The 27,987-nt window shown below is 43.3% G+C and overlaps 1 protein-coding gene across 1 annotated transcript; it reads left to right on the forward strand.

Annotated features, from left to right (window-relative positions):
* The first annotated feature begins 83 nt into the window (after positions 1 to 83).
* LOC139910204 (deubiquitinase DESI2-like) lies at positions 84 to 25,488 on the forward strand. The gene is made up of 5 exons (XM_071897429.2): positions 84 to 634; positions 14,099 to 14,171; positions 14,462 to 14,555; positions 17,811 to 17,952; positions 24,693 to 25,488. The coding sequence occupies exons 1-5, from the start codon at positions 587 to 589 to the stop codon at positions 24,963 to 24,965; spliced, it is 630 nt and encodes a 209-aa protein (XP_071753530.1). The 5' UTR covers positions 84 to 586; the 3' UTR covers positions 24,966 to 25,488.
* Positions 25,489 to 27,987: the final 2,499 nt, after the last annotated feature.

The following is a 27,987-nucleotide window of genomic DNA, read 5'->3' on the forward strand; positions in this document are numbered from 1 at the left end:
GTCCCCCTCCGCTCGCCCACTCGCTGTCCAATTTTCCCCCAACAGTCGCATCCTGCTTGCCAGCGCTACCGTTAGCTAGCTACACAGGAGGTTAACTGGTAATTTTCAGTGGGGAAATTTCCTTTTGATATCTGAACACAATGACATTTCTTTGACAAAGTCGTTTGGGAAAATGACTGTTCGGTATTTCCGTGCCAATACCTCTCACAGAAGGCAAAATTTCCCCCGTGAAGTCACCGTTTTCACTTCGAGCTCGGTTGCTAAACGGGGCTAGCAAGTCATTTCGTTTTGACAAGCGGCTGCTCGCCTGGCTCAGCTGTTCGCCGCTGCCGTACGGGGGGGATTTGGACAAAGCCCCTCAGATGTTGGACGGTAAATTTACCCGCGGAACTCAAGCCCTTTTACACCTGGTTGTGAAATTTAATTGTCCAGCGGGTCCTCTGCCGTAATCGTGCCAGAAATAGGGAGAGAGGAGTAAGGTCTATTTTTGGAAGGCGAGAGTTTGTACCTCGCACGGAAGGAGGAGGGGGGCGTGTGGAAGAGAGAGACCCACCAAGAAGACGGGACGGAGGGGGAGAAAATCCTGATGCCAGTGATGGCAAACGAGCCGATAATCCTTAACGTCTATGATATGGTAAGTGGGAAGACAGGGCTTCGTAAAAAAGTACCAGAAAGATGGTTGTTTCTAACTTGTTGGCTACTTCACCCAGGCTTTAAGATTCAGTAGTGTTTTATCGTCGACTTGGCCCCGGTACGTTCCATTCTCTTGAGAGATCGAGACGCCAACCCCCATTTAAAAAAAAATGGCAATTTATTGCTGTCTTGCTTATCGGCAATGATGCAGACCTTGAAGACCATGATTTAAGACTTACACAAATCGTTAGGAACCACTCTTCAATTCGGCATACATCCAATACACCAAACAGCACTTACTTTAATAAAACTTCACATTTTATTATTGGTTATCCTGCTACTCCATCTTTCTCCACCAAAATATGCCGTGGGGAATGGCAGCGAACCAACTCTAAAAGTTGAGATGTGATTGAAGTTAAGTGCTGCTTGGCGGATCAGTTGTATGCCGAATTTTCCACCGGCTTCTGGCGATTCAGAAAAATGTCTTATTAAACAAAGTATACAAACACACACACACATGATACATCATTCATACAATACCTAAGGAGAGCATTAAATCAACAAACCAGTCACACGTGGCCAGGAAATAGACCTATACAGCGAAAAAAAAAAATAAGTATGGGATCCATAGCTGACTCAAACACACACTCACACTTTCTCACTGACAATCTGAAATGGATTTCCATATCAGGAGTGGAGCAAAATGACCCTAATCGGGCTTCTAAGCTGCTGTAGCCAAAACAGACAGTCAGATGAGTAAATCAGAATAAAACAATTACAGTAGTCAGTCAAACAGCTGACCAAAAATGAGCCAAGTAGCTGTCATTTCTTTCAGTTTTTCCTTTATGTTCATTCAGTAGTGGCAGACCGTAAACAAATCATAATCAAGTACAGGTCCAATGTTTAGAACTACAATTTGGAAGGATCAAAACAGGAAAACGTGGATCTACAAACAAAACTGGCGGTACGTGAAACCAAAAGTTCACCCAGCCACCATTTCTATCGGAGAGACGCTCGGTTTCTTTGTTACCAGAAGGAGCAGAGGTTGAGGTTGAGTCACTATGTTGTCACCATGCAGGAGTGAGTCAGCTGGGGGAGCTGGAAATTGATTGATCCATTGATGAATCATTGATTGAAATTGATTGCTTCGTGGCAGGCCAGATTACACTGAAAATGGGGGGGTTTGTGTTATTGTTCAGGCTGTAAAACTGGGGCAACATTGTGAGGTAATGCAGATGGACGCTTTTTTTTTTAAGGAAAACCACAACTAGACATAAAATTAAACCATGCTTTTGTTCCTTACAGTCCACTGTGTTTCCCACATTGACTTGGTCTCATTTCCCACCCTGACCATATTTCCCCCCTCACCGATTCTTTTAAATGTTGCCCATGTATCATCATTTGACTTCCTCTTGATCCTCTATACAGGAGTGTATAGATCTCTGCTTTTTGGACACACAGCCCCACTCTTTTGTCACAGAGATTCCTGCTTTCCTGCTGCTGCTTTTCCACTCATTTTAATCAGATTTATTGCTGTTGTCCTGTCTTTCGGGCGCAGGTCGATATCTCATCGAAGGCCTGAGGTAGGAAGATAGGAGGAGGCTGTTTGATTAGATTAACATGTGGGCCGACAAGTCATTAAGCTTTACTGTGAGAATCTGTATAAACTGTCTGTAGAACAAAGTAGTGTAGCATCTCATCTTCAACACCATAACACTTCCTCAAATCAGTACTTGGCTTGGATGAGTAGCCTATCCTTCGTTCATTCCCTCCCTCCCTCACTTCTGCCCTTTCTTCCTTCCTCCCTCTCTCCCTCCCTTTGTTCTTTCTTTCCTCCATTCATTGATGACTTCCTTCCCTCCGTCCCTCCCTTACTTTATTCCTTCTTTCCTTCTTTCACTGATTACTTCCATCCCTGCCTTCGTCCCTTACTTTCTTTCCTTGTCCCCCCCTTCCTTTCTTCCTTCCAGCGTCCCTCTCTTCCTTTCCCTCACCTTCTCTTCCTTCCTTCTTTTCCTCCCTCCCATGTCTCCTCCTCCTTTCCTCCCTCCCCTTCCTTCCTTCCTTCTTCCTCTCTCCCTCCCTGTTTTCCTTCTAAAGTTACTCCCTTCATTAATTACTTCCTTCCCTCCCTCCCTCCTTTACTTTCTTTCCTTGTCCCTCCCTTCCTTTCTTCCTTCCACCCTCCCTCTCTTTCTTCCTTCCTTCCTTCCTTCCTTCCATTGTCTCCCCTCCCTCCCTTCCTGTCCTTCTTTCCTTCCGTCCTCCCTTACCCTCTCTCTCATCCTTCTCTCACCCTGTCTTCTTTCTTCTCTCCCTCATTCCCTCCTTCCACCCTTTCCTTCCTTCCTTCCCCTGTCTCCCCCCCTTCCTTACTTCCTTCCTTCCCTCCTGCCTCCATCCCTTTTCCCTCCATCTCTCCTCTCTTTTGCTCCTCTCTCACTTTTCATCCCTCCCTCCCCCTGCCTTCCTTCCAACCTTTTCCCCTCCTGTATGCCTCTTTCTTCATCCTCTCTTCTTTTTCTTTCCTCCCTCCTCTCTTTTTCTTCTCTCCTCCCCCTCTTTCTTTCACTCTGTCTTTCTCACTTGACTTGCCGTCCACATTAGTTTCTCCTCGACAGAGACTGAAGAGCTTTTATCTCTGCCTCGCTTTCATTCATGTGAATGGCTGCAGGGGCCATGGGTAGACTTTTACACGCAAAGGCGTATATAGGCTAATTATACATATCTCACACACACACACACACACACACTCCTGGACTCTTAACTTGCTCGCTCTCACTTACTTGCACCTGCTGTTTGTTCATTGATTGCTATTTATGTCTTTTTTGCAATGTGGTCTCTTGTTGCAGCTGGTATCGATAGGGAAGTCAAGTTTTTATTGGGTGGGTAAGACTGTGTGTGTGTATGAGAGAGAATGAGTGTGTACATTTTTCTGATTGTCGGTATTTCGTGGTGTGTGTGTGTGTTTGTGAATGCTAGCTGGATTGTACCATGCATATATTTTGTTGTGTGTGTGTGTGTGTGTGTGTGTGTGTGTGTGTGCACGCTTCCTTTATGGGAACAATCGTTTGGTTTGTGTTTGGTGGCGTTCCAGCGCTCACTGAAAACAATGAGAGACAATATCTGCAGTCTTTTCATTCACTCCTCTTCTTTATACACTTCCTCTGTCTGATAAGACAGAGAGAGAGAGAGAGAGAGAGACTAAGGGAAAGAGGGAGGAAGGTAACGAGGGAGAAGAAGAGGGGAAGGAAGGGTGAGACTTGAGAGGAAGGTAATGAAGGAGTGAGAGAGGAAGAGAAGGAGGGAGAAGAGGAGAGGAAAGAGAAGGGTGAGAGGAGGAGGTAATGAAGGAGGGAGAGAGGAAGAGAAGGAGGGAGGAGAGGAAAATTAAGGGTGAGAGAGAGAGAGAGAGAGAGGTAATGAACGAGGGAGGGAAGGGAATGAGGGAGGAAGGAGAGAGAAAAGAAGAGAGGGAGGGAGATAAAGTGTTTCTACACTTGCAGCATACGCTTGCAGAGATGAAACAGGGAGAGAGAGAGAGAGCACACACTGTAGACTTTCTTTCATGTCTTTATTATCTATTGATTAGGCTGTTTAGACCTGAGTGGGCTGGGAAATGGACTGACTGGCTGGATAACTGAGGTTGTGACCGACTGACTAACCGGCTGACTGGCTCACTGGCTGAATGACTAACCGGCTGAGTAACTGTATGGCTGATTGACTGACCTACTGGCTGACTGCAGGCTCACTGATTGGTTGACTGGCTTACTGACTGACTGACTGACTGATTGATTGAATTGGAGCTGGTTATCAACTTTAGTTTGGTGGAAAAGTATTGAAGAAGAACTTATAGGAGTGGAAAATTGCTGAGAGAAACCAAGATCAGTATGCATGTACCCTAAGCTTATTTTCAGTATCCTTCTACAACTAACTGGCTGAGTAACTGTATGGCTGATTGATTGATTGATTGGCTGGCTGACTGACTGACTGACTGGCTTACTGACTTGTTAAGTGAATGACCGGCAGATTGATTGACTCTCTGACTGGCTGGTTAAGTGACTGGCTGGCTGAGTGGGAGGAAGGAAACTATAGATTAGAATAGATAATGGCAGAGGTCAAGACATTGGCAACACACACACTACAGGATCCTCTCTCTCTCTCTCTCTCTCTCTCTCTCTCTCTCTCTCTCTCTCTCTCTCTCTCTCTCTCTCTCTCTCTCTCTCTCGCTCTCTTCTCTCTGGTCTCTCTCACATTTCTCTTTCTTGTCTTCCGGTGTCTCGCTTCTGTTTCAGTCCGGCATACAACAACACAGAGAAGGAAAACATGATGAGTTGATGGCCAACATCTCAACTTTCCAGCTTATATTCAATTTCAGTGTTTGAAGCAGTGCAATGTTTAAGGTATTTATTAGCGAAATGCAATGTTTTTGCATGGCTGCCTTCTGGTTTTGGGAAGAGTTTTAATGTAATGCAAGCGAAAAGATGAATGAAAAGCTGAATTTCTCCTTCCATTTGGGGATCAATGGAGTGTCACGTGACTTTCAAGAAACATTGGTACAAGCACGAGTTTACACACACACGCACACGCACACACACACACATGGTAACCCCCGTGCATCCAATTCCCATTCTGCCTGTTCCTCGCTGCTGTCCCACTCCCATCCCAGCTAAGTGGATTTCCTGGCCAGCTCTGAGTGCTTTAGTACCCCGGTCTAATGAGACAGCATTATCTACACACCACCTGTCTGCCTGCCAGCCAGCACCGTGGTCATCTTTGTGTGTGTGTGTGTGTGTGAGAGAGAACGTGTGAGGGTATTAGGATTAAGAGTGTCATGCAGCCAGATACTCATGAGGGTAGGTTGTTGTATCCCACATCGGCGGTTGTAAGCTTCAGTCTGTCTTAGAGACCGGAGCAAATCGCTGTGTTTTCTGGTCTTCTCTTATTTTAGGAGATTTACCTTTGAGTCTGTATGGAGAACAGGTTTATGGTGCATCCACAATGGCTGGTGCAGTGTCTGAAATTAACTTTTTTTTTGGTTCACTTGCCAAGTACTGGTAAGCTAAAAAAAAAAACATAGCGGCCAAAAGTATTATTTACCAGCCAAAAAATATATATATTTTTCATAGAAATAATTCACCCTACCCATTTTCAATGCTGTTTTGTGTCCAGAATGGGGTACTGTGTGAAGCCTTCAATAAAGAAATGAGCAGATTTATAGATTTTATTTAAAACATGCTCATTCACTTCTACAATAGATCTTTTTTTGTCTTTATCTTTGTGTTTTTTTTGGTTTTGGTGGCGTTACACCTGCTAAGTGTCATGTGTTAACCATCCAGACCGCGAAGTTCAGCCAATCAGGAGTCACTGTTTTGCTTTGTTTTTGTGTGTGTAAGTTTGACAACAGACAAAGATCAAAGACTATATATAACCAAAGCGTTCAAATGGCATCGTCTCAAAAAGTTGCCGGTCGGTGTGGGGTGACAGTTATTGATTTATTCACCAAAGACAAATTTTGCCAGCATTTGGCGATTGGTGGGTGCCAATTTTGGATTCTGGACATTGCAAAATTCATCAGCTGCTTTCACTATTTTACTAATTTTCACTATTTTTAGAATAGAGTAGGAACTCCAAATGATGGCTTGTTACCTGCCAAAGTGACCAGTAGACTAACTTACCAGACACAGTAAAAAATGTACCAGCATTTGGCTTGTAGCTGGTAGCAGTTTCCTTCCCTCGTTTGAGTTTTCAGTTTCCTTCAGTTATCATGTTCCTACAGCTGAGTTTCAAGGCAGGGATGTACACCTTACAACTTCAGACGCCTGTTTTCTCCCTGCTAATTTTCCTATTAAACACTGAGTTGAAAATCTTTATTTTAACAAAGATGCTGCTGAGAAATGCACAAAGTGTGGAGTTGGACGATAATACTAGCAATAACTACAGCGCCCTCTCTCTCTCTCTCTCTCTCTCTCTCTCTCTCTCTCTCCCCCCCCGTCTTCATTGTCTCTGTCTGTAATTCATTCATCCACTCTCACACACACACACACTCTCATACTTACTGTAATTCTCTCACACACTCACACTCAGCCCTTTCTCTCTCTCTCTCTCTCCCCTCTGTCTTCATTGTCTCTGTCTGTAATTCATTCATCCACACTCTCTCTCTCTCTCTCTCTCTCTCTCACACACACACACACACTCTCATACTTACTGTAATTCTCTCACACCCACACTCAGCCCTTTCTCTCTCTCTATCTCTCTCTCTCTGTTTTCTCTCTCCTTCCTCCCTCATTCCCTTCCCTCCCTCGTTCATTACCCCCCCCCCCTCTCTCTCTCTCTCTCTCTCTCTCTCTGTGTGTGCCGTGGAGGAGGCAGGTTTTAACGAGCTTTGAAGTAATTAGGGCCAGCTAAGATAAGAGTCTTATTTCAGCACTGAGGAGGAGGAGGAGAGGGGGAGTAGCGTACTAGACCAGCATCTTTTTTTTGCCGCTGATGCTTTACTCCAAGTGGTAACAACAGCAGAATAAGCTTCAGTCCTTGCTTCAAATCTTCCTTTTTGTATAAAGCCATGAGTTGGGGCTTTTTGGGTTGTAGGACGGTGGGGTTGTGGGGAACTTAAACACTTCTAAATGCTGCTGTGAGTTCTTAGAGAGTCTTCAGTCCCTGTTTCCTGGGCAAAATCCACCCCGGCGGCGAGGCTAGCACCTAAACCTCTCTAAAGCTCTGCTCTCTGGGGAAAAGCCCCGCCGAGAGGATTGAAGCGGCGAGAGAAAGCCGATACACTTTGGTTTCTTAACTTCTTGAGCGGGACGTTTCAAGCTAGCAGGGTCAGCTGTCCCGTTAGTTTATTGTTGTGGAGAGACCAGTAGAGCAAAGTCGGTAATGATTGGGTGTAATGTTGTGAACTTGGCATAAGGCTGTGTGTGGGTACAGGCTAGTATTGGATGACTGCAGTTCTGTGGAGGTGGGTGGTTTTGGGACGACGGTGATCCTTCTGGAGGTGTCAACAGCCTCGTTCAATCTAACATCTGTGATGGGAGGTGTCCCGTTTGATAAACGCAGTGACATATCCGCACTGCCGCACCTCTCTTTACTTAAATGTCCGAGCTAGGTTTCTGCATAGGTGCACACCCAGAAATGGCACAAATGATAGTTAACGTAAGATAAAACCATAACCAAAGTCATAGGCTTGACTTTGAGCTACTTGGCGCAGGCAAACATGATGAAACACAAGAAGAATAGAGAAAAAAGAAATTCAGATGGCTCACAAAAACATCTCCACTCAAAAGAAAAAGAGCTCACACAGTATTCTCTCTCTGAAAGTCTACATAAACGTAGCCTACATCTTACTTGCTGAATAGAATCAGGCTTTTGTGGTTTTTTTGGAAGCTCAATTAAGAGGATATGAAACAGGGTGTCGCCTTATCTTGGTGAACACAGGGAGAAAAAAAGAAGCCATACACTGACTCCTGCCCCCAGTAAGCTTTACGGCAACGTTTCAGCCCAGTGTGGGTCAGGAAACAGACGTGAAGAACTGTGCTGTGACACATTGGGTTGAAGCGTTGTACAAGTAAAGCTTACTGGGAGCAAAACTAACTGCACTGGTCTTTCCTTTGTTATACAAATGTACAATGTACTCTTTTCCTTTTTTTGCTCCCTGCTGGTCCTTCTTTATAAGTGTTTGTGCTGTCTGGGATGGGGCGGGGGGCGGGGGGCGGTGGGCGGGATTGTGATAGAGAAAGGAAAATTAGCTAAATTTGGTAATATATTTTTAAACAAAAAGAGGGGCCAGCAAAACAAACCCTGACTCCAGTTTGTACCCTGCATCAAAGATAAACCTCTGTTTCAGTATTCACCGTCTCGCCCCCCTCACCCCCCTCCTCCCTTGTTATCACACATGGTGAGACTTTATAAATGGTGAGTACTGTACTAAATCACCAGAAACAGAAATGCGGTTAGCGAAGAACTGAACTCGCCTTTCATGGTTCCTTGCTTCCCCCCTCAGGCATGACCAATCGCTCCCAGATAGGATCAGGAGGCAGGAGGAGAGGTGACTAGTGAACTCAGCTGACCTTACCTGCTTTCATCTCAAGCCATGTTTAATTATTGCTCAGTCTATTCATACTGTTGGCTGACAAGGGACCTGCAATAATTTTTTCAACAAGAAGCTATTATTTCAGGTGGAGTTTATTAGGTTTTAATGAAGTGAATGTGAAAGTTTTGTTTGACATTGATCTTTTTCACACTTGAGCAAACCTGAAGTTGAGAGTTACGCTCTCTTTACCTTCAACATTTACCGCAGAGAGGCCCTTGAACAAGGTACCAAACCTCTAATCGCCTCATGGACAATTGTACCCATGTGATGTGAATGTGTGTCATGGTACGACTGAATGTGTGCCATGGTATGAATGTTAAAGCTGCTCTAGGCAAGATTTTTATTTAAAAATACACCCATGCTATCAGCTGTCATTACAAAGTGGGGCTGCAACAGAGAAGAACGCCCCATCGCCCCTTAAGATGTCGTAGATTCACCCTAAATTCAATTCTGGTGTTGGGTGTGGACACTAATTATCAATTTTTGGTTAATCAACTAATCATTTAGTCTATAAATTGTCAAATATAATAACAAATTACTATCACAAGTTACCAGAGTCCAAAGTGATGTCTTAAAATTGCTTACTTAGTCTGACCAGCAGCTGCCAAAAAACTCCCAAAGTATTCATTTTTATAATGATATGAAATGGAGAAAAGCAGCAAATCTTTGCATTTGTGAAGTTGTAACCAGAAAATGTTTGGTATTTTTACTTAATAATAATCATTGATCAGTTATCAAAATTATAATCGTTAAATTTTCTATTGATCAGTTAATTGACTAATTGTTTCAGCAGTAATGGACACTGGCAGGAGATCTTTGAACAGGAAGTTAGAAATTGAACTTAAGAAAAAAGAGACAAACTGTCTCCTAAACAGTGGTGAGCGTGCGCTCTGTCCAGAGAAATCTGGATTGACCAATTATGGCTGAACATCTTCACCGCCTCCACCGCTACCACACACTAAGAAGAAAACATTTTTCTGAAGTCAAGTTATTTCTGGCGATGTCCTGAAAATTCAAACTGTTACGTCTTGTTGCCTAGTGCAGCTTTAAAGAGGGTATTGCAGAAAAAGAGCGTACATGCTTAGAAAAACACCCTTCTCTGGATAAGTTTAAAAGAGTCTCATGGCACCAGCACTGCACCAGTTGAGTACCACTCTGCTCAGAAGTCCCGCCCAACTACATTTAATTTCTCTTGTTTCCTGAGAGGGGCAGGGTGGAGAGTGAGTAATAGGAAACTAGCAGGGACAAACTTGGTGTGAGTCAGTGTTGAATTCCTGTGTTGAGCCAAGCCTTTAGTAATAAGAGTACTGATCCAAAACCCTGGGCAGGCCGCATGGCTTCATTACCCTTCACTGTGACAGGGCTCACAAATTAAATAACGTAATTTAAAGCTACAATATACCACTTTTTCCCATTAAAATAAAAATAAATAAGATGTATTAGCCTATATATTATCAATGTTTGTCTGTCTTTGACCCTGTGTGTACAAGCCTAAATCTTCCTGTGTATACCATTTGCTGTCACTGTGGCCAGCAGAGTGTACTAGCTAGTTGTGGCTATCCAGGGGAGGCTAGCGACCACAAAGCAAGGAAGTCATAGCAACAACAGCAATGGCTGAAAGCACTAAGAAAATAAATGTATGGTGGATAAAACCTGTAAAAAACATGGTGAACATCAGCGTTGCTTTTCATCTGAAGGAGAAGAAGGGGCTGAGAAGCGATGCAGAGCTGGCTTGTATACTGCCAGACGGGCACACCATCATGTATCTCCACTGGAGCCGCTGGTGGGTTAGTTGCCTTGCTCAAGGGCACCTTGACAGCAGTTGTTGAGGGAGCGGAGAATGTTCCTCACTCATTTCCCCCACCCACATTTTCCAAGCTGGTCTGAGGCTAAAAAGTTCAGGAGTGAAGCACCTCCTCCCTGTGCACTACAAAGTCATAAACAGAGACCAGTAGACTCATCACCCCTGTTTATACCACCTTTCATACTTTAAATTTCATGTTTCTATTTTAGTCATAAAGCTGACGCTCTTATTCAGAGTGACTTACAGTGAGTGCAGCAATAGAATACGCCTCAGTTCCTACACCACCAACATTATGAGCAAGGATCAGAGCCACAGTGCCTTGACAATACTCCTATAAACTTAGAATGATCCTATAAAAGAGAAATGCTAGGAAAAGACTTTCTTTTTTAACCACTCAGCATGCCTGGTCTATCTGGAGTGGAACAGGAACAACCAGAGGAAGATAAAGTATCATCATTACCTAATAACATTTTGTGTGTAAACTGGTACAGGCGAAATGTGGAAGGAAAAATTTGCAATGCAGATCTGTAATAATGCCCGCCAGCTCTGCCGCCAGTGATTGTATGCGGCTATATATTTGCATAATAATAGATGAGAAACAAGAGAATAGTGTTTTAAATAGCTTACTGTGGTTATTAGGCTGTTCTGCTGTTTGATACATGAGTCCTAAATAGGCTTTGCAGTGCAAATTGTTAGTCTGACATTGTACATTACATTTCATCCTCTCCACCTAATCTTGCTCCTGTCTTGCAACAAAAAAACAAAATTTTCCTTCTCGGCTTGCCTCTTATTGAGTTATCTAGCACTTCTCTATCACAAATAATCATTCGAGGGCCACAGGAATATTTTACTACCTCTGTTGTCAAGGTGTTGTGGCTCTGACCCTTGACCTCCTTGCTGTTGGTTGCTTGTAATGGTGGTGATCCAGGAATTGAAGCCTATGCTACTGTTGACCACCTTGTAAGTTGCTGTTGGTAAGAGCATCAGATAAATTACTGTAAAATGTAATGTACATTTTCCTGCTAGATGAGAGAATCCTCACTGCTGAAACATGTAGTACAGCTTTTCAAATGTGTTTAAAAGGAAGTGTGTGTGTGTGTGTGTGTGTGTGTGTGTGTGTGTGTGTGTGTGTGTGTGTGTGTGTGTGTGTGGCAAGTCACACTGACTACTGAAAACAAGACGGTACCTTTCAAGCAGTTCTTCATCTCTAGCTTTTTGTATTTGTATCTTAGCCACCACAGAGCGGCTGGTAAACTGTGTGTTTGTGTGTGTTTGTGTGAACCCTTTCTGACACACTTTATATAATTATTTGAAATTGATGTGAATGAATGAATCATCCATTAAAGCCTACAAAGTGCTTTACAGTAAATTTAGCCCTGCAGTGTCACAGCAAGCTCCCTACACATAGAATTTGAATTGATAGAACAGTCATTCCCATTCAAATCTACACTCTTGAATGGTCATTTGGCTGGTTCACTTTACAATGGCTGCCATAGAATGTTTGATAATGTCGTCAATTAGAAAGCTGATTTGTAGCCATGGCAACGGCATCATTTGGATGAACATTCCAGTGGCAGCTGTGATGAACACTCTAACTTTCTGAGTTTCATGTTCTGTCCACACATGAAGCAGTCACTCAACAATCAGTCACTCAACGGCATCGGTCAGTTCCCGGTGCATTGTGGTACTTTTTTTGTGAACGAGGGTAGCCCATTCACTAGCTAGAACATTTCACGATGCATTGTGGGTATATTTAAGTGGACTATATAGTTGTCAGAATGTAGTAGAAAACATTCAGACAGCACTACAAAATGGCCAAATCTCTCTCTATATATATAGTGTACTTTATAGAAGAAGTCGTTTCCATGTAGGGCTGGGCGATATGGAAGAAATGGTATATCATGATAATAATAGGGACGTTTTTCAATATCGATGTATATCACAATATTTGCTCACATGTGAAATCACATTAAATGAACCAGTTGATGTTCATTACATTGAATTGCATGGTAATGACAAGTGTGATCTTCAACCGAAACTATGTGACTCAAATTATATTCTCCAAAATATGGCAGATGTCATTTTGTTAGAAACTTGAGTTTATATAGGCTATGCCTGGTATCAATAATTTAGACAACAGAATTGGTTATCACAATAATAGGATATCATAATTTCATCACGATATGACCTCATTTAAAGACGATATACGCTAATATTGAATTATTGCCCAGCCCTATTTACATGACAACATGATCAGAATTCTATGGAAGCCATGTAAAGGTGAACCAAAAGGAAAATAACCATGATACCCTAGGAAGTGTCCTTTCTATCCATTCACGCTCTGTGTTCCTACAACATTCCCCAGCTCCGTCTTCCAAGTCTACTGGAGCTATGATAACAGATCTGTTTCACACCAGCGAACTCTGCCTAGCAACGGCCTGGCCAATCGCCTCGCAGTCACAGGGGCCAGCACCTGATGCTGGACAGACACACTACAAAATAAAGATGGAATGTAATGCTAGAGATCAGTGCTGCTGTGATCAATTATTGATTTTGTGTGTGTGTGTTTTCTTGTGTCTGCACGTGTGGGTGTATTTTTATTTTGCCTGTGTGTGTGTGTGTGTGTGTGTAAGAGATATTCTGTCAACATCAGAGGCTTATATTTACAGATCACATTTCAACCAGCTGCGATCACAAGAGCGTAATTACCTATTAAATGATAAGCGGTTGGAGTCAGTCCAGTATGTGATATTATTGCATTAGGTCCGTTTTACTTGATTCTCCTTATGCATCATTCATGCATTTTGCATCTTGTGATTCTCCTTTCCTTTTTACTGTGTTTTACTGTGATTTACTACAACATGAGAGTAGAAACATGGGAATAAAAACACAGGAGAAAGTAAGAAAGATTGCCGACTAGCTCCCTCAACGCAAAACTGCATCGCAACCAATTTTGGATTTGATGAGGCACGGCTAACCTTGCTTTATGGGAATTACAAGCATGGTTGGAAGAGGCATTTGACAAATCATATTGCTTGTTCAACTGCTATCTGTGGTATAATGCGTATCAGAGTTAAGGTTTTTGCACATAATCTTGATTGTTTTTTCCTCTGTTCAATCTGTATTTTAGCATTTTTATATGTGCACATAAATCCTGCTAAATTCATTTCATATAGAAATTGAATTCTTATTGTTTTTGTTGTTTGGTCTGCTGGGTGTTTACCTTCTCTCTCCTTTTTGAGTGTGTATAAAAAGGCCGCAGTGTTTGTTGACAGATCAGAATCAAATGACCAAGTCCATGAAATATACAGGAGGTTGACTTGGTGACATTGGCACAGAGACATGTCAGCAGCATACAGGGTTTCACAGTATATACTCGCATACGCAGTACGAGCGCAACACGACCTCACATACAGTACATATCACCCTACATATAGACATTCAACACGTTACAGCTGCGTGCGTTCGAGCTGCGGACTAAACAGTGTGCAGTGATATAAATGCAGCTGTTCTATAGTGTTGTTAATCCGTCTCTTAATCCGTCTCTGCCTCTGTGTCTTCCTCTCTAGTACTGGATCAATGAGTTCACCACCTCTCTGGGCATCGGAGTCTTTCACTCAGGGATTGAGGTCTATGGCAGAGGTAAGGTTACATGGAAATATGAAACTACTGATATCAGTTTTGGGGGAGTTATATCAGAGGGGATATGGAGAATATGATGGGTACCTAACCATCTGCCTTTCCAAGCATGCGAACCATAAAAAGTTATTTACAGATGCCATTTGACCCACCAGGTCTTTCACACAGATGGAAACAAAACGCAAAAGATAGAGGAGAATACACATAATCAATTAGATGCATCAGAACTGCAGGTGTTGATGTGTGTTTGTGTGTGTGTGTGTGTGTGTGTGTGTGTGTGTGTGTGTGTTCAGAGTTTGCCTATGGCGGACACCCGTACCCGTTCTCAGGGATCTTTGAGATTACACCAGGCGATGCCACCGAACTCGGCGAGACCTTCAAGTTCAAGTAAGTACTGGACGCTCGTGTGTGTAGATGTGCAGGATCGCCAGTACACATTTACATTTCCCCTCTGTTTACTCAGTGTGCATCCAACAGTTAGCCAGTTTAGTCAGTTATCCAGCCAAGCCAAGCAGGTCAGTCAGACAGGCAGTTTGTCAGTTGGTCTGTTAGTTATGCAGTCAGTTAATGTCAGGCAGCTAGTTGGATGTTGGATGTTTTGCCAGTCAAATAGTCGCTATCCAACAGTCAGTCAGCCAGTCGGTGAGCCAGCCAGCCAGCCAGTAAGCTAGACAGTCACTCAGTCAGTTATCGAGCCAGTAAGCTTGATCGTCAGTCAGTCAGTCAGTCAGTCAGTCAGTCAGTCAGTCAGTCAGTCAGTCAGTCAGTCAGTCAGTCAGTCAGTCAGTCAGTCAGCCAGCCAGTAAGCTAGTTAGTCAACCAGCAAGTAAGCCAGCAAGTAAGCCAGCCAGCCAGTCAGTCTGTTTTCGGTCTGTCTGTTAGTTATACAGTGAGTCTGTCAGTTACTGTCAGGCAACTAGCTGGATGTTTTGATGATGATGATGATAATACTTTATTGTCAGATCCAGTCTGAAGTTTTTCTTGCATCACAGCAGCTCCATTTGCAACCACACGGAGCAACGGAGCATACTGAGACGCAGTGCGCAGCCGAGCAGCGATTTGCCAGTCAAATAGTCGTTATACCAAGGCCAGCCAGCCAGCCAGCCAGCCAGGCGGAGAGCCAGCCAGCCAGCCAGTTAGACAAGCTAGACAGTCAATCAGTCAGTCAGTCAGTCAGTCAGCCAGCAAGTCACTTTACCTGCCTATAGAAAGCAACTTACAGATGTAGCATATGTGTATATTTTGCGTTTATTTTGTGTATGTCTGCTTATATGTGTATTGAATTGTATGTGTGTAATATACATGTATGCTTGTATTGCATAAAAAAACACCTTACAGTTCCATAAATGAATGTAATTTTGGCTTGGGTTGTCCTTATGCCATGTTTTACCCATAGAGCTACACAGGACCAGTCATTTAGTCATTGTCCAACAGTCAGTCATCCTTTCAGCTAATCATTAATTTAATAATTCAGTGTGCAAGCCAGAGATTCCAGGCCTGTCCAGTCAGCCAGTCAGTAAGCCAGCCGGTAAGCCAGAGTCTTCCTGTAATAAGGATCTGTGTTAAATGAAGCAGACTGGAGCTCGCTGCTGCCTACTGGCATAGCAAACAGAGACGGAGGGAGAGAGGCAGAGAGAAGACAGTATGTGACAGGAATTTCATCATTTCTCTCTCCTTTTTTTTTCCACATGGTTTGTGGCAGCTAACTTGGACAGAGACAGAGGGAGAGAGGCAGAGTGAGCGTGAGAGAGAGTAGAGAAGTGGAATTTCACTTTTCTCTTCTCGTGACATTTACTGTGAATTTGAAATGTGAGAAGAGGCAAAGAGAAATAACTGCTGCACAAAAACTGGGAAGTGTACAGGCTATTGAATCTATTCCATATGAATAACTTAAGTTACATTATAAGTTTCATCATACATGCTGATACAGATGGTACATGGAGAACCATACCTCACACACAGTGCAAGGTTACAGTGTAAGACATATTATGGGCAGCAGGCTGTACATAACACCCTACATACTGTATATACATTCAACTTGGCTTTATACTTGACAGACCAAATTGTAGTTGAACAAGTTTCATGACCTTTAAGCCTGTGAAAGCCCGCTGTATAAACCCCACTGTATGAAAATAGCGTGGGTGTCAATCTGAAAATAGCGTTTACCTAGTTTAGCTCCTGAAAAGGTAATGCTTGTAAATGTGAGATCCAACACTACTACTTATCTACTTATCCAACACCAATCATGTGTTGGTTCATTTTGTCTCAGCTTGAATGCAGTTGAATCAGAATCTGTAGGAGTGGTGAGATAGTAGAGTCCTGTCCAGTCAGGTCAATATGTTTTTCTATTGCCATAATGAGCCTAGGGTCAGTGTGTGTGTATGTGTGTGTGTGTGTGTCTAACAGAGCTGTGCTGCTGTGTATTACTTCTGCTCTAGTTGATCTGCCCTGTGGCTTTGCACAGACTCTCCCTGGCACGCACACACACACACACACACACACACTTGGTCTCTCCATGCAAGCCATTGGACCATAAGTATGGATGATCCGGGATAAATGCCTGTATCGTCCACTGTGATGTCTCTCTGTCTGCCAAACCAGTCAAGCTCTCTCTGAATCTGGAATCTATAATATTAGCCCGATACCAGCGTTTGTTATGGAGAGTACAGAACATTTGGACCAGCTACTGTTTCCATGAAATACACCGACCAGGCGAATCCAGGTGAAAGGTGTGATCCCTTATTGATTTGATCTGGTGAATCCACTTTAAAGGACAATTCCAGCGTACTTTTGAGTGTTTTGCTCCTTTTTTGGTTTGAAATGAAAGATATTTTTAAATCAGTTTTGCCAAACCTCTCACGCTCATTCACTCCCAAAACAGCATAGAAAACAACTGAAGACTTTTGATTCAGTTGGTAATGGTAATCCATCACTGTGAATGGGAAGCTAACAATAATCTTTTGTCACTAATTTGACACTAATATCAGGCTATAAGCTGAGACATTCCGTTCACTGTTAAATATTAATTTGCGTGTTCGGGAACACCGCGAGTGCCGAGACGAGACAGGAGGGGGCGTCTTACTTCCGGCTTCTGCTTGTCAGCAAGAAGAAACAAGATGCTGCTTCCGGGTCACTATGTGTCCAATGTCTGTTTCCCTTTCCCAAAAAACTCAGCTGGGGACTCACCCTCTGTCACGCCAACCTAAAACCACAACAAGACGCTTCTGCAGCTGTAGTCTGTAAAATGAAAGGGAAATTAAAGCTAGATTTTACACAATTCTAGCTTAAACTTGCTGTTCTCTTCTTTTCTGGGAGTACCTTGAAATATTTAGCCAGCGTTTGTTTAAAAATATTTGCTTTGTAAAACGACTAAGAGGAAGCAAAAATAGCAAATATCCGATCTACAGTAAGAGGATGCAGGAAATGAGCAAAAACTCCAATGATGCTGGAATTGTCCTTTTTAATTATGGAGGGGAGATGGAGATGAAAACGAGGATATAAACAGTTGAGATATGGACTGTGCAAAAGGGGGTGAAACTCAATGTTAGGGAGTTGGTCCTAATGTTCTATCAGTGTATAATCTCAAAAATTAAAGTGACTAAATCACCCCCCACCCCCAAACCCCCCCCCCCCCTCTTCCAGAGAAGCCATAGTGCTGGGCAGTACAGACTTCACAGAGGAAGATGTGGAGCGGATCGTGGAGGAGATGGGGAAGGAGTACAAGGGCAACGCCTACCACCTCATGCACAAGAACTGCAACCACTTCTCCTCAGCTCTGTCAGAGGTGGGACACACGCACACACACACACACACACACACACGCACAGGCAAGAACTTAAACTCATTGCTTCCCCAGAGTGTGGACACCTAGATAGACACACACATATGCTCTGATAGCACATGTGCAAGACCCCAAGACACGCGCGCACACACACACACACACACAATCTGCCATCACTTATGTTTAGCTCTTGCAGAAGTGGAGCAGCCTTCCTAGATGCAAACATGTACGTACGCACACACACACGCACACACACACACACACACACACACACATACATAAACATTAGCATGTACACACGCAAATGAGAATCACAAGCACTTCACTTCAGCCATCACAGATGGAGAGAGCTTTCCAAGAGTTACTTGCCGTAAGAGAAGTAATAATTATTCTGTCATGTAATCTGCTGGTGGCTGTAGGTCTTTTCTTTCTGCGGGAGATGAGTAAATATTATGGCCAATATCATAGGATACATTCCCATTCTACGACGGTCGCCATATATCTGGGAAAAGAGACGCACAAAACAGTTCTGGGAGTCACCGTGCAAAGACGTTTTACGGACGGAGAGCCTTTGGGTGCAACACTTTAGGATCCAGAACAACATTTGATCTGCTGCGGGATTATCGGGCCGTTCTTTGGGCCGGTCGGGCCGGCGGTTCCTCCAGAGGAACGCATCGCAGCAGACTGGACAAGCTGCAGCTGTGCAGGACAGGGTGAAGGAAACTCTACGTCATTATTAATTCGCAAAATACGTTTCCAACACAATTTTTCGAATAACCTCTTTATCGACAGACAAACAAATTGAGCGAACGTAAAAAAAATTTTCCGATATTTGCGGAGTTTTTTTTTAGAAATTTGGTGTTTCCATTCAGCTTATTCCCATTAGAAATTTCAAATTTTGCATAAAGTGGCTGGATGGAAACACATCTTTTGTCTCTCTCTCTGTGCTGTGATACTGAACTTGTCTGACATGAGGTCCAGAGAGACAACAGACACTCACAGTCAGTGTACATCTTGCTTTTTTCTCTCCTACAGTAATGCCTGAGTGTGAGTGTTTGAACTGTGTGTGTGTGCGTGTGTGTGTGTGTGTGTGTGTGTGTGTGTGTGTGTGCGTGTTAAATCGGCTTTTCCTGGTGTGAGTAATGAGCAGGGAGTCTTACAGTTAGCATCTGGCACTGAGACCAGGATTAGGACACACTGATACAAGCCCAGACATGCAGAGCCAGCTGGCAACCACACACACACATACATACACACACACACGCGCGCACGCACACACACACACACACACATTCTGCCATCCACTAAAGATGCACGCAGATTTGCAGAAAGCGATACACACAATTGCAAATGCTTGCACTTAAACAAATGTGGACACAAAAACGCCTTGACAGACAGACATACACATCAATATCAACACACACACACACACACACACACACACACACACACACACACGCGCGCGCACACACACACACACACACACAGAGGATACCTTAGGGAAGCAGTCTTGCCCTCAGGGTTTGATCCTCATGTTTACTAATGTAACCTCTTAGTGACTTTGAACATCTGATTAGTAGGAGGGGGGTTAGAGGGAGGTGTGTGTGTGTGTGTGTGTGTGTGTGTGTGTGTGTGTGTGTGTGTGTGTGCGCGCTTGGGGGGGGGGGGGTAGAGAGTAGGGCTGAAAGATTTTGACAAAAACTCTAATTGCGATTATTTGACAGATTATTGTGATTGGGATTTCAACTAATTCAACACATTTTTTAGGACTTTAAAATTTAAAGAAAAGTGATTTTGTTAAAACAAAAATTTATATCAGTGTGCAATATTTTGAGTCTGATGAAAGGTTTTCACCAATATTGTACCTGATTCATGGACCAAAGATTACCTGCAGCTCTTAAACACCTTGTTCACAAATCCAGTTTGGACACAACTCTCTCGCAGCTTCTGCGATTTGGAAATTGCAAATTCATATTGCAATTTTATTAATTTTTTTCAATTAATTGTTCAGCTCTACAAGAAAGGGGTGAATTTATTTATTTATTTATTTATTTTTTAAACTCTTTATTTATTTTCAGTTACTATTACACTGAACAAAAGCCACAACAAAACGACATTGATGTCAAAATTGGAAATAAAAACATATATAAATAAAATATAAAAGGGGGGGGGGCACTACTCTCTCTTTACAACCTTTGATCCATTCTTTTCACGACCCATCTTTTCTCTTGTATACAGTCCATTTTCCCCAGCGTTGTTCATGGATCCCTGCTTTAGTCCTTAGATAATAAGTCAGTTTTTCCATGGAGTATATTTCTTCTCCATTGCCCAGCCACTGACCCGGTCCTGGAGGGTCACTTTTCAACCAGCTCCTTGCGATGGCCTTTTTACCTGCAAGTATCAGGATTTTGAAGAGATAGATGTCCTCCTTTCGAATTATGTCATCGTATCAAGTCCCAGGTACACAATCCGGAGGTCACTGGGAATCTTATAGCATAAAATCTCCTCAAGAATCCGAATAACCTTGTATTTTTATACATGACCAGAAAGTATGTGAGTGATTGGCATTCACCTGCCCACACTGTCTCCAACATTGCTGCTGTTCACCCAATTGTTTATTTTTTATGCGTGGTGTAATAAAAAAGCGGATTAAATTCTTCCAACCGAATTCCCTCCATCTTTTAGAGCTAGTGGAAGTTTGTTGCGTTCTACACGTGGGATGCCGATCACTCTCCGGCAGTTTTAATGTTCAATTCTAGTTCCCGTTTCAATTTTACATATAGTGAATTTCTTCCGTTTCGTTTTTGTAAACTACTGTAGAGTTTAGAAACAGTCCTTGAGGGGGTTTGTTTGTATGCACCTGTCAACACTTCAGTCACTTCATTACCTTCTGCTGAAATTCCTTTTTTAATTTCTGTATCATAGAAATGTCTTAGCTGTAAATATCTGAACAGGTCCCCATTTTCTAAATTAAATTCTCCTTTGAGATTTTCAAAAGTTTGTCCCTCTATGGGTGTACATACAGCTGTTATTCCTTTTTCTCTCCACCTTACAAATGTATTATCTATCTCTCCAGGTCTAGAGTCAGAAGTTTACTGTCTCCTGCCAATTTGTATTTTTTTGACAACCTCATTCCATATTTCCAGTGATTTTTCTAACATGGAATTTTCTCCCTTTTGATCTGTATATTCTTTTCCACCTAGCCTGGCCTGAGGTTGAGATTGACCCAGATTCAGCTCAATGTGTTTCCATCTAGCTTGATACTCCGGGGAGCACCAATAGACAACGCATCTCATTTGGGCAGCGTAATAATATTCTCTGAGATTTGGCAGCGCTAGGCCTCTGTTTTTCCTTGTCAATTTGGAGTGTCTTAAATTTTACCCTTGGCCCAGCTCCTGCCCAGATAAACCGGGATATCTGTTCATCCCATGCTGTAAACTGAGATTCTGGGAGTCTGACTGGTAGTGATAAGAAGAGGTATAGCAGCCTTGGCAGCACGTTCATTTTCACCACTTCAATTCTTGAACTAAAGTCCAATACTAGTGTTGGCCATTTTGTTATATCTTTCTGTATCCTATTATTTATTATATTGTAGTTTGTTTCATATATTTTGTTCACTTCCTGAGGTATTTTAATGATTTTGCTTCACACTTCAATTTATATTTCTGCCTGATTGCCTTACTTGGTATGTAGTTAAGAGAGAGTACCTGTGTTTTTGTGATGGAGAGGGGTGAATTTTAGGCTAACCACAGTCTATGATCGTGGACGTCCTGCCTCCTCCATTTAACGACAGCCTCCTATCTCTAGTCTACATGTTTAAGACGACTCCCAGCTCTATCTGTGTGTGTGTGTGTGTGTGCGTGTGTGTGTGGAAGGATTGAGAGTAGATCGACTGTGTATTGGGGAGGGGGGGGCGCGGGTTACATGTGTTTGTTGCTTTGAAAGATGAAGCATGGCGACTAATTCTCCAGAGGAAGAGAGAGAGAGAGTGTTTGATGTGTGCGAGTCTGATGTCGATCTTCCTTTTGAAAGGCAAATCATCTGCCCTCTGATGACACTCCCACTCTTTCATACTAGCAGACGGACTGAAGACAATGCCGACTAACGCCGGTTCATCTGAGGAACTTGATTAGGACGGCACACAAAAAGCAGGGTTTAATAACAATGGCGAGGAGAGCGGGGAACGGTACAGAAGGGTATTTCTGGGCCCAAAAACCTTCAGGTCCTTAAAAAATAATATCCCAAATTGTTCCTGTCCAACTGAAAAATAGTCGCCCTGTTACCCTGTTCTCTCTTCTCTCCTTTTCCTCCTCTCTTCCTCTTCTTCTTCTCCCAGACAGTTTGTTTTGTCAGGAAAAGGTGAATTTTATGTTTGTAACTTTCCTCTTTTCTCCTCTCCTCTCCTCTCCTCTCCTCTCCTCTCCCCTCCCAGACAGTTATTTTTATCAGGAATCACACTCACCAGCTGCTGTAAAATGCCAGCTGATCTGCCAAGATTATTTAAAAGCTTGTATTGTGACTGGAAAGGGGTATTTCCAAAACATCACATGTGAATGTTGTGCTGATTCCTATTTATTGCCGTTCCGCTGTGATCATTTTGAGGTTTGCCCTCCCTGTTACGCTGATGAAGGCAGCTGAAACACATTAGAGCAAGCAACAGCGATAAAAGCTTGTTACGTTTTGGATTTAAGAGTGCCTCGGCTTCCTTTTCTTCTAAACACACTCCATCTTTGAATAAGATTGGGGATTTTTTTTGCTGGCACACTTAGAAAGTAGTTGCTGAAGCATAAAGCGAGTACACAATCTGGTATCCTCTGTCAACTGCGTGTAACATGGCACGACATGCGGAGTAAATTGGCACGTAAGATATAATTAGAAGCGTTTTGTGGTTAGAAGTGATTCCCTATCTCTGTCTGCTCACATGTGTTAGAAAGCAGCCTGTCATCAGCTTTGTAAAGGTCTGAATATAAGCGTAATGAAGGCCCTTTTGGCTGAGGAACAAACGCTTCGTTTCTTGGAAGCCACTTGTCCCATAATGCCTTAATAGCACTGATGGGGCTAAGTGATGATAATTGGTTCCACAGTGAGAATGCTGCTGCCTGTTCCTGCATGCTGCTCTGTTGGGGGAGAGAGGGAGAGAAGGAGAGAGAGAGGGAGGGAGGAAGGAAGGAAGAGAGAGAGAGGTGGAAAAATGATCTATCAGCTATCTGACACCAGAGACACTAGGTGAAAGGTCCTGCTGGAACTAGACCTGCTGATGGATGGTTAGCTGGGTGAGTGGTTGGATGGATGAATGGATTCTGTATAGGCAGGACTGCATAAGTCTGAAATAGAGAGAACAATTACGAAATAGAGAGAATTTTTGTCAATTGTGATATTTAAATTTTTCTTTTGTCCACTCTCTCCTTTCTCTGTGGAATGCACAGACTCTTCTGGAATAATACAAATTTGAAGCTATGTAATGAAACGTACTGTACTGAGACAGTGAAGTTTTATGTCTTGTCTTAATGTTTTGTGTGGACCCCAGGAAGAGTAGTTGTTGCATTTTGCACAGCTTAATGGGGATCCTAATAATAAACAAATAAGCAACTAAGCAAATAGGCATGCTTGACTCAAAAACTTAAACTTTAGAGTGCAGACTCAAAAAAACATACACTTTAGAAAAAAAGTTTGCACTCATGTAATATGTATTTTTGTATTTTTTTATTTGCACAACAGCAACGCACGCGTTTCAGCCCTTGGCCTTCCTCAGTGTTTCTGCATAATTAATCGCAGACAGTCTTTTATTGCACTCAACAGTCGTTTCCACAGCTAGTAATCGTGTAATTTGGCGATATTAAAATGTTTGTTTGTTAATAAAGTGCTATCTTATCTTATATTTTCAATTCTCCTGAAACTCCTGGTGAAGCAGGCAGCTCCATTTGGGAGAGAGAGAGAGAAACTTTGCATAGACTAACTTTGGACAAACATAGTAACAAGCAATTTTGACCATAATCGTACCCTAAGTATAGGTCAGTTTTACTTTCTTACGGTTCCCACTTTCTTACGGAATTCCTGGAATGTCCCAGAATTTTAAGAGGCGTATTTTAGACAGGGAAAGTCAGGGAATTTAATCAATTCTATGGGGAAGGTTTTTCTCCACATTATGCCCAGCTATGTTTTTTTTCTTCTTTTATATTGCATTGTAATAATATTTATTGCTTAGATTGAGGCCATGAATAAACCCCTCAGGGTTTCCTGCCTCTTACCCTGCACTATCTACTGCGACCTTTTTTTCTTATGTCTTCTCTTTCTTGTTTTTAAACTGTGCCAAATGCACTACCAGTCAAACGTTTGGACACACCACATTTTTCTTTATCCTAACATTTTAGAATAATAGTAAAGACATCAAAACTATAAAATAACACAAATGGAATTATGCAGTGACCAAAAAAGTGTTAAACAAATCAAAACTATCTTATATTTTAGATTCTTTAAAGTCGCCGCACTTTGCCTTGATGGAAAGGCAAAGGCTTTGGAAAGAAATTCATACATAGGATCAAATTCACTATTTATATTTGTCTAAGAAACTAATTTCTAGCATTTAAGCAGAAGCCTTTAGATCAGAACGGCTTTAAGATAATGAGAAACATACAACATTCAGTCAGGTGTGTCCAAACTTTTGACTGGTAGTGTAAATAAATAAATAAAAATAAATCTACCTGTTTGACCTTTCCCTCCGTCTCTGTCCCTCCTCTTACCAGATCCTGTGTGGCAGGGAGATCCCTCGCTGGGTCAACCGCCTGGCCTACTTCAGCTCCTGCGTGCCGTTCCTGCAGAGCTGCCTGCCCAAAGAGTGGCTGACGCCGGCCGCCTTACAGTCCAGCGTCAGCCAGGAGCTGCACGGGGGAGGAGAGCTGGAGGAGGCGGAGGACGCCGCCGCCACCGCCTCCCTGGCCTCCATGTCGCCGTGCTCTCCCACCTCCTCCAGCCCCTCCTCCCTGCCCCGTCAGCCCCGCTACCAGCCCCGCCGGTAGGAGCTGGAGGGCCTGCCGGAGAGCGGTCGGGCGTGGCCTTACGGTTAGAGAGACGCAGGATCGTTCCCCGCGATGGCCGACGAGTCCAGCTACAGCCGTGTGTCCTGTCAAAAGTGTCCTTGAGCAAGGCACTGAACCCGTACCTGCTCCGGGGAAGAGCGTCAGCCAAATGCCTAAAATGTAAAAATGAGACCGAGCGGAGGAAGGGCTGTTATCTGCAGGGGGAGGGACTCTGCCCCGCAACCAGGGCAGGAAACTAACTGTCATCTGCCAGTGAAAGTGGCTGGCAGATTCCAAAATCCCACCCAACATTTTCCCAAAACAGTCAGTTTCATTATTTTACCAGCCAAATTGTGTTATAGAATAGAAAATAGGCTGGTTGTTTACCTGCCAAAGTGTCTCCTAGAATAGCAAACATTCCAGCCACAAGCAAAGTTTACCAGCACTTGGCTGATGGCTGGTGTTGATTTCCCACCATGCCCCTAACCCCAGCTCGTTGCTGCAGTACGTCTGGGGCGAGATGGAGGCCGGGGAGGGGAGGGGGGGGGGGGGGGGGGGGGGGGGGGGGGGCTGAAAAGAGATCTGGGTTTTGTAGCCTGAGTTCTTGCCCAAGCCGTGACCCTGGAAAACCTGACTCCACCCCCTCACGCCTTGAGGGGGAAAGATGCATCTATCCCCAGTCCCCCATCATCAGATATTTGGAGCGACTCCTATTTTGCATTCAGACCGCTAGCAACCACATGGCCGTCGTCCAATGGCTGATTTGATGTAGATGAATGCTGGGTGTGCGGTAAGATCAATGAGGTGACTGACGTTTCTCGTTTTGTAGAAAATGAATGGACCTCCGCTGATTGGTTTCGCAAGTTGCTAGTGGTGCTAGTCATATACATGTTTGGCCCTCCTCCAAGCTGCTGATGTGGGTGGGACGGGTTGGAGGGTTGAGGGAAGACTCGCTCTCTTTGTGCGCCCACAGCTGTCCCCTCCAGAGCCCCGGCCCAAGGCGGTATACAATAATGAATTGCATTTTTAATATACGGATATACAGCTGAGAACTGGCAGCACAGGGTCCAAATGACATTTCAAAGGGATTCCATGCCGAGACGGCTTGGTGCCGACCTGAAAATCCTTCCCCAAACTCTGGGAACCATGATTCACCGATGGCCTGGTGGTTAGAGAGACGCTCCTGTAACCTGGAAGGCTCCAGGTTCGATCCCCCGTGATCACAAGCGTTCGCCCTGCTGACGTGTCCTTGTGCCTGACACTGACTCCTGACCACCTGCACTCTGACGCCATCTTAAGAGGAATGGAAGTGAAAGGATTAATATAACTGTTGGCCATCAAGAGAACTTGGCGAATATGCCAGTAAATGGCAACTGTTGCCTTCAGCAGGGAGGAAGATTGTCAATGTGGATAGCATAGGGGCCTCTAATGAACCAAAGGGATGAAAGTCATGAAACTTTTGATTATAATCATGGTGATAAATCACCACCAGCCAAGCGCTGGCATGTTTTGACTGTGGCTGGTAAGTTTATCTACTCCAACCAGCTAAAGTTCAGACGTCCTATTCTACAAATCACATTTGGCTGGTAAAATTGCGAAAGCGGCTGGTGAATTTTGGAATCCACACACTTATCTACAATGCCTCAAAATGCTGTCTGTGCACCAGGACCTCAGCTACTCGTTCCTCTCACAGCAGTCTGGAAATCTTTGTGGTGGACTTCAGCCAGAACTACAATCAGTCTCACTTTCCTCACATCCCACCCTGACATGTCAGGGGGGAAACTGATAAACTGACCCAGGACCAGTGTCCAGACGGGTGAAAATCCCTCAAGACTCCTCGGATGTGTTCAGTTCCAGGTAATCCGCGCTTCCCAAATTCCCTTTCTTTGCCCCCTTGTTCGAAGTCAAATCTATATTATCCAATGCTGGGCATCTGTAGCAGCCAGTAAGGTCATACCTGGCCATAATGGAATAACTGCCAGCAAATATAATAAAGCTGCTAAAGAAATAATAAGCTCTGTTCCAGTTGCCAACAGTAGCAGACTGTGGTGTTTAACTGTGCGAGTGTGAAGCAGAGAGTTGCTGAGAATTCGCATATGTGCACTAAAAAAAATACTCCATACCATAATGGAAAAATACTTAATTAAAAGTAAAAGTTCTGCATTCAAAAATGCACTTAAGTAGAAGTCTAGAAGTATTAGCAGTAAAATATATGTATCAAAAGTGAAAGTACTCATTCTGAAAAATGGTCCTTTTCATTGTTAAATTATTGAAGCTTTAACCTGTAAGAAGTATTTTAATGTTGTCGGTCTAACTGCTCCATATACTGTTGGTGAGTTTAAACTCTAACAATGCAACATATTTTATGAGCTTATCGTATGTTTTGCATGCTTTCCCTCTGAAATGTAGAGGAGGAAAAGTAGAAAGTCTCACAAAATGGAAATTCTCAAGTAAAGTGCCAGTACCTCAAGTACAGTACTTGGGTAAATCTACTTAGTTACTCTCCACCTCTGCTGCTCTGACAGCTTTACCTCGGTGATCTAAGGTTACGCTACGTAGAATTAAGGTTACATTGAATCGTGTTAAGGCTGAATAACGTAACATCAACCCATAATGTAGAAACCATCTGAAATCTGTGTGAACGTCTGAAGAAGACGGACACACCTTCCAAGCAAGGGAAGGGAATTTGAGGAAGAAACGCACCTTCCTGGAACTGAACCTCTCCTGAACAGACCTGCCATCCACCAGCTGCAACCAAGTCCAGCCTGCAATCCTGACAGCGTGTCCTTTTCCTCACATAGGAGTCTCGTTCGGGACGACACACATCGGTGTTCATTTGCAGCATCACGTATGTTAGCAACAACATATGAAAAGTTCAATTCCAAAACTTGATATACTCATTTTGTGGGGGGAAAAAACTCTCAGTAGTCATCATTCAATATCTCATTTTCAGCCAAGCCCTTAAGTTATGTACTGTACTAAGTACTACAAATGTTGAGCATCTTGTTTTGCAGCTGAACTC

Source organism: Centroberyx gerrardi, chromosome 15 (genome assembly GCF_048128805.1).
Source record: "Centroberyx gerrardi isolate f3 chromosome 15, fCenGer3.hap1.cur.20231027, whole genome shotgun sequence".
Classification (NCBI taxonomy): Eukaryota; Metazoa; Chordata; class Actinopteri; order Beryciformes; family Berycidae; genus Centroberyx; species Centroberyx gerrardi.